This window comes from Oncorhynchus masou, chromosome 8, assembly GCF_036934945.1.
Source record: "Oncorhynchus masou masou isolate Uvic2021 chromosome 8, UVic_Omas_1.1, whole genome shotgun sequence".
NCBI lineage: Eukaryota > Metazoa > Chordata > Actinopteri > Salmoniformes > Salmonidae > Oncorhynchus > Oncorhynchus masou.
In genome coordinates, this window is record NC_088219.1 from 42986042 (window position 1) to 42993608 (window position 7567).

The 7567-nt window shown below is 41.4% G+C and overlaps 1 protein-coding gene and 1 long non-coding RNA gene across 2 annotated transcripts; one reads left to right on the forward strand and one right to left on the reverse strand.

Annotated features, from left to right (window-relative positions):
* Positions 1–1809: 1809 nt before the first annotated feature.
* Positions 1810–2411, reverse strand: LOC135543956 (uncharacterized). Its single transcript, XR_010456276.1, has 2 exons — positions 2096–2411; positions 1810–2005 (listed from the first exon to the last, which is right to left on the reverse strand). It is a non-coding gene; the product is annotated as an uncharacterized LOC135543956 (long non-coding RNA).
* Positions 2412–4907: 2496 nt separating this feature from the next.
* Positions 4908–6435, forward strand: LOC135544701 (small ribosomal subunit protein uS3m-like). The gene is made up of 4 exons (XM_064972540.1): positions 4908–4980; positions 5192–5272; positions 5398–5509; positions 5705–6435. The coding sequence occupies exons 1-4, from the start codon at positions 4942–4944 to the stop codon at positions 5986–5988; spliced, it is 516 nt and encodes a 171-aa protein (XP_064828612.1). The 5' UTR covers positions 4908–4941; the 3' UTR covers positions 5989–6435.
* Positions 6436–7567: the final 1132 nt, after the last annotated feature.

Below are 7567 nucleotides of genomic sequence, written 5' to 3' on the forward strand. Positions count from 1 at the left end.
TAATTGTGCAAATATATAAAGCAAGTGTCCCATGTAGAACAGGTCACCTACCACCTATTACATTGCGGACCCTTTCCTAAAACATTGAAGAAGCACTAAGAATTAACCATTCCTATTGGTATGACCAAGACAGGCAGTACAATACTACTGTAACTCAGTAGGAGCAGGGGATCTTAAACATGTTCAGCCTGGGACTCAAATGAGAAATTCTGTGTTTTCCTGGGACCCAAGCTTAGGAAAATATGCAACTTTACATAAATATCGGTACATTTCATTGCCCTTATACCTAAAACAAATGCAATAGAGACAAAAACAAATAACAATGATATTAAATACCCATATAAAAATATATTAATGTTTATTTTCCCACATAAAAAAACACTCTTACATATCTGTCTAGGTTGGAACTGTTGCTGTTTTCAACAATAATTTATACAGTAAGCTGTACAGTAGGCCTGATTGTTTATCTTCATCTGTACTGTTACTCGGGTTGCACTATCATTAGCTAGCTTGCTTTGGCAAATGTTGGCTATTAGCTGGCTATTAGCTGTGTACAGGGGATTGTATGAAAGAGAAACTCACATATACTATGTCAGTAAGTACTCCCTTATTTCTGCTTATCATCACCTGTTATAAAATGACAATGCCTTGCTAGCTGACTTTTCCACTGTCGAGGCACTGTTTCCTGAAGCATTCTGCCCTGTTCTGAAAGAACTCCCTGGGTTTACCGTCATGCTGTGGATGTTTGGTCAGGACGTGTCGTTTTAATCATTTGTTCGTTTATGCGAGACGCATTACTAAGCACTTCCACACACAAAACACATTGTGAGTGCTCCGCGTTATAAACTTGTATGAAAGAGAGAGAAACTCATCGCTGTATATGGGTTTCATGACAATTGAGTGATCTTCAAGAAAACTGCAGAAAAATACATTGAGAAGCACACGGGCATCTCCCTCTCACACAGCTGCCAAACTGAGCAGCGACCGCTGCTGAGCATAACGCGCATTGAATAGAGAACACAGATGCGCAAGGCCAAATCAATTCCAGTAATTAATTTAACAGTTATACATTTACACGTCGCAACCCACCATTAACAGGTCCCATACTTTAAGAAAGGCTGCTCTAGAGTCTGAGCAGGCTGCTGCCAGGTCTCCCTGTGATGAATGCTGGGCTGCACTGCTGCTCTGGGGCTGTGGATTAGAGACTGAGGCTTGGCTGGAAGAGGTAGGCCTCGTACTTGAGGCTGTGCTGGGCTCTCCAGAACCCGAGACAGAACTCTCTCTGGGCAGCAGGTTCTGTCCTGACTCCCCTGGGCTCCACCGGCTGCTTGGTGGCCTGTACCTCTAGCTCCTGCACCATGAGGGGCGCTACCCAGGCCGTGCGTCTCTGCTGCAGCTCCCTCTGCTGCCTCTCTCCGTCCTACTACACCACATGCTCAAACAGACAGGACTGTGCAGATAATGAGCCAAGTACATAATCAACCCTTAATCACTTTTTGTGTATGTTAAAGGGTGGAGTCTGCAAGATGACATCATAGACAAGGGGCCGATATTCCAAATAGTAAAATAAAATACATTTTATTGGTTGTGTATGCATATTTTGCAGACGTTATGGCGGGTGTAGCGAAATGCTAATGATCCTAGCTTCAACAGTGCAGTAATACCTAACACTACAAGAAAATCACCAAAATCAGCATATAAATATGTACGTACATGGTGTGTATGAACAGTATATGAAAAGAAAAAGGTGTACAGTAGTAGTTATATAGGATTAGCCTTGACTAGAATAGTGTACTCTGCGTGCGTGTATATATATATATATATACACACACACACACACACAAAGTAGGTAAAACTGTGTTAACATAATTAAAGTAAACATTGTTCAACGACAGTCTCTAAGGAGCAGGGTTGAGTACCGGGTAGAAGTCAGCTAGTAACAGTGATTGCAGTCTGGGTTGATGTCTGTTGTTTGATGACAATCTTACTGAGTCTACCTTTAAAACTAAACAGGGGAACAGAATTATAGAGAGAAAACAGGCTAGCCTACATGGCTAACACAGAAACGTGTAAAATGTTTAGTTAACTACATTACGTTTAGGACCATCTTCTCGGCCACCCCTGGAGAGAAGCCCATATGGTCATTGGGGGTTGACAGCAGGCAGTAAAAGTATGTCTTGCGGTACAGAAAACCGAAGTAGACCACAAGGAAATGATGGATGTTTCCAACATGCTGCAAGATTCCAAGTTGAGCGTTGTCATACATACAACTCTATCATTTCCATAGACGACGGCATTGTAGATTTGTAACTTTTTTTAATATGTCACAAACTGTTATATTTCAATAAAATTACATTTATCGCAAACGTTTAAAGTTGTTCGCTGACTAAGAATATGTTACTTTTATTGTAATTTCTATGTAGGAACTGAAAATTGTGCGCAGGGAACACCATGCACAAATCAAGGTTCCTATTTCAAAACGCTATCAAAATGATTTCATATAATACAATCATATATATCATTAACAAATAGAATTGGTGTTTATATTAGACTGTTGATAAAATGGTACAGTTAAAATAATATGAATAATATGAGAACATTGGTGAGTATAAATGTTTCCACTAGTTACTACAGCCACAAAGTCAGTTATTATTAATTTAGGGTTAGGCATAAGGTTAGCAGTGTGGTTAAGGTTAGTTTTAAAATCACATTTAAAAAATATAAATTGTAGAAACGGGGTTTATGACATTGTGTTTGTGGTAACTAGCGATGGCCGTGCATGGGTCAGGGTTAGGCTCTATTCAGGGCAGAGCCCCACCTGTTTTCAGACCCACATTTTTAGCTAAAAAATATATTTTTTTGAGGGGGATTACCTGTTTTGCATGTCATTTTGGCATTAATACATATCACGTATAATTTTGCAAACAATGTAAAAAATAATAATAATTGAGTTAATAAAGCAGCATACAAACATTATCTATGTTTAGCTTTGCAGCTCAAAGATGCAGGGGTTTCAGCCTAGCTCAGTGCTTTCTATGGTGGTGGGGCAGCTTATGGAAAATAGAGAGCGTAGGTGTTGGTAAAGTTCTCTAGTTGCGCCATGATTAGCTCAGTGTTCTGTCACTTGGGGACAGTACGTCACCACCAAGTCTAAGGGTAGACCTCGAAAATTCAAGCCACTTAGGTGCTGCCATAGAGTTATATTAGAAATGTCCATCCAAGAAGGCTCAAGGCCATTGGCCACATATAATGTCATTTGACGTCCTTTTATATCTACAGTAGCTTTGATTGGACTGATACTTTCGAAATCTTAGCTAGCCGTCGTCGTCATGAATCAAGTCGACAAGCTACTTTTAATCGTTGTCATATGAAGAGAAATAAGATAAATTATAGATAAAATGTGTCAGTGCTCATTGACCATTTGACATAGACATTACACAGCAAGTTGGAAATCACAAATTCAACAACGAGTGGCTAACTGCAAGCATTGCAAAGCAATCACTAGCCTGCTATTCAATGGAGTGGCTGTGTGGTCCCACATTTGGGATTAAGTGTCTCTGTTCCAAGTTAAAATGATAAACATTCAACATTGGCCATGCTGTCAATGAAGCATGATTTGTGCCATGCGCAAAACAACTGTTAACTCGGAACTGCGAAAACTTGACTTCAGTGAGTTCAAGACAACTGGGAATTCCGTGAGAAAAAGAGCTCCAACTGGGAAATATCTTTTGAAAGGTCATCCAACTCGAAATTGTAAGTCGGGAACTCTGGCCTCTTTCTGGAGCTACGACCTGAAGCTCAATGACGTCATCATGATTCAACCTTGTTTTTCAGTTCCCAGTTGTCTTGAAAGCACCATAAATCCAGAGAATACCAGACTTTGATGACAAAATTTGCCCACGAAGGACCGCCGCGCCACCTTCCTGTTCAAGAGAGCACAGCACAACAAGGTCAGTCCAAAAATGTATTGTTTGCTGCTGCATACATGATGTAATATGCCAGGGAGATATGTATACTGTAGCTGAGAAAGTAACACTATGTTGTGCAATAAGCTCTTAGTAGCCCATGTGCCTCACCCTAATAATTTGGTCTATTTTCACCTCTTCATTTTGCCTACTGTTCTGACTTGGTGGTGCACATGTAGCCTATAACCTGTTTTAGAGAAATGTAATCATCACATGTTGTAAGAGCCTTCATCGTCTGCTTATATGCCCCCATTATATATCCTATGGTTCTGATTTGGTGTACAGGGAGAACACTGTAAGAATGGCCCATGTTCTGAATTCTGTAGCTGTACATTTCAAAAGTGCTGAAAAAATAGTTATATTGACTACCTACGTCCTAGCTCGCTCATTGTCTTAATTGAAATTGCATATTGCATCTTATCCGCTTGTTGTCTCCTAATGCAATAGTTTGTACATATCAATTGCCATTAGAAACCACATTTGTTTAAGCAAGTAAGCCATAGCAGCTGTTTTTATTTTTTTAAGGCAGTAAATGAGGCTGGATGCACTGTTTCGCTGCCGGACAAGGCTCCACTGATAGTCTGGTGTAGCAGTGGTAAAATGTTGGGACTACTGCTGGCACAGCTTTATGTAGACCCAAACAGTTTGTGGGCACCGTTTGTCACCGTTATAATGCAATTAATGCATTGTTTAGTTATGTGTTGCGTAGTGGTTTGCTGGCATGCATCCCTCTACTTTTAATTGTTTTTGCCCCACCAAGATTTACATGATGAAATCGCCACTGGTCACTGGGCTTGATGGATTCCCACTTTTGTCCAAATTTGAAACGTTTAGCATTTTGGCTAACCCTTAACCTAACCTAATTATCCTAAACTGCTACGAAACGAAAAGTCAAATCTGACGTTAATTTGACAAAAGCTGTACCCCTTCTAGCCCAGGCCATTGGCCCTTCCCACAAACACTTTCGTTAGTCAAAATGGCTGCGTCTTTGAGCTGTCGGGGTGTGAAATTATCGGTGAGAAGCATGTTTACATTTAGTCCATAATTTGACAACATTATACTTTTAAAGTATTGTTACATTTTAACTATGAACCGTTTTTGTTTAGATACGTGTGTGGGCTTGGAGAAAGTGTGTTTCTGGCTGGCTAGCCGATGTAGCTAACGTTAGCTGTCAATGTCACTTGTCTGTTTCTCGGTGTCTTTGCATTCATGTCTTTGCCTCACAGATCGCGCTTGCCAGAGTCGGTACTTCGATATGCGTCAACTCTGGATCACGAACACTTCATGTCACTGCAATATGCTGCAAGGTATCTTTTATTCGAAGACTAACGTTACAGCATTTCCATCCTCCACATTGGACATTACCGAGTCACTCACTTGCTGCTGACAAGGCTGCTTTCAACTAAACATCTGTACCTTTCTTTTGTCTTAGAATCGGGCAGCCCGTATCCGAGTGGGGAAAGGAGACCGACCACTGACCTACGAGCAAGCCCTCCACCCCCACCACATAGGCCACCGCAAAGGTTGGCTTTCCCAGCACACTGGTGAGTTAAAAAAAAAAATCCTACACACCGAGTTATCTGATCTTATATGTAAAGACCACCCCAACCGTATTAGCAAATATGCTGTCCTAGGGGCTAGCCTTCAACTCATCAGTTAATCATGCAGCTAAGTAAACTTCATAATTGTTCAAGTATTCCTAATGTTTCTCCCTCTATCCGTCCCTCTTTATCTACTAGGCAACTTACAGGGAGAGGGAGGAGCATCCGATCGTACAGTAGAGGACATGTTTGTGCGGCGTTTCATCTTCGGCACCTTCCATAACTGCCTAGCCAATGAGGTTGTGATAAAGCGGCGAGGGAACATGCTGGTGGTGTGTGCCCTGATGGTGCAGAAACTCCCTCCTCAGAAGTTCTACTTCCTTATTGGCTACACAGAGACGCTGCTCTCCCACTTCTACAAGTGTCCCGTCAAGATGGAGGTCCAGACCTTAGCGGACAAGGCTGTCTACAAGTACCTCTGAGGAGGAACAGGAACTGCTGACAGGAGACTGGTCATGTAGGACTTTGTGGAAGGACTTAGACACAATAGTTACCATTGTTAAAGCTACATTGTGGGAACCGAACACAGCAAAATGGCCGCCCCACCACTTGTTTTGCTATATAGCTGAGGGATGAGATGAGGAAACTAACATTTCTCACATTCATAAATCACACCCTAGATGCATGGACTGACTCACTGACAGTCCATGACATCCACATGATAATTTTGAACATATTGAGGGGTTTACGTCCTTGTTTGTAACCAGTGAATAAAACCTTATATTTTGGGATAGGCTCATGAGGCTATATATTCTTCAAGAGTCAATGTGTATCTTATAACTTGTAAGTGTCAAGACTTGAAATGACCAGATTCCCAGACTAGCTTTACCCTGGGTGAAAAACCTTTGAATAAAGAATATTTGAACATGTCTATTGAAATCTGTTTACACATGGAATGCCTTGCATTTATTTACCTTGTGTTAAACAACTGCCTCGGAGCTGGCTGTTCACAGTAGGAAGGAAAAGGCGGGTTAGCTGATGTCGTCACAAACGATGCACACAATTTAATGGGGCAGAAGTCTGTGATTCTGGATGGGCAGATGGCTAGCAACAATGACAAGAAGCTGCCATGTGGGGAATTGTAGGTGGCTATTTTATCTTGTTCTTTATACCATGTCTTGTTTTGACTGTCATGCCTATGCTAATATGGCTCAAATCTGCTAGTTTGCTAACCAACAACTGCAACAATGTATTTGAGAGAAATGCTCACTGTGCAAATGTACTTCTGTTTTCAATAAACATTGGAGACGAAATATAGTTTACATGTTAACAATCTAAGCCAAGCCTGTCCGGTTTGCCCCATAGTTTCGCACACATTGGTTTTGTTGCTAATCAACCAACCCGTCTATGGAGACTGTGCCAGATGGTGTTATTGGATGTATTCAGTCTGGTGAAACATTCAGAACTTTGCATATTAATGTATAGAAACAGACATGCTTCTCTACTCTACATGGCAGGCAATCATATCAGTCCTTTATATTCTCTATGGTGCAACACAATACATTTCTATAAATACAAATTGAGTTGATGCGCAACTCCTCCACTTTTCAACATTTCATTATCTCTAGCACAATACCAATGTCAGCATGTGAAAATTTGCCCATTTAAGTTTTGTAGAAAATAAGTTCTACCCGATGACATCAAACACTTATAAGATTCGCAGTCAATCATCAAGTTTGCAGACGACACTACAGTGGTAGGCTTGATTACCAACAACAACGAGACGGCCTACAGGGAGGAGGTGAGGGCCCTCAGAGTGTGGTGTCAGGAAAATAACCTCACACTCAACGTCAACAAAACAAAGGAGATGATCGTGGACTTCAGGAAACAGCAGAGGGAGCACCTCCCAATCCACATCGACGGGACAGTAGTGGAGAGGGTAGTAAGTTTTAAGTTCCTCTGCGTACACATCAGCAACAAACTGAATTGGTCCACCCACACAGACAGCGTGGTGAAGAAGGCGCAACACCACCTCTTCAACCTCAGGAGGCTGAAGAAATT

Excerpts from the sequence above, each read along its gene's own strand:
- LOC135544701 (XM_064972540.1), top strand. The coding sequence starts at position 4,942 with ATGGCTGCGTCTTTGAGCTGTCGGGGTGTGAAATTATCG. Across the intron at positions 4,981-5,191 it reads GTCGGGGTGTGAAATTATCG|ATCGCGCTTGCCAGAGTCGG; the intron begins GTGAGAAGCATG and ends TTTGCCTCACAG. Across the intron at positions 5,273-5,397 it reads TCACTGCAATATGCTGCAAG|AATCGGGCAGCCCGTATCCG; the intron begins GTATCTTTTATT and ends CTTTTGTCTTAG.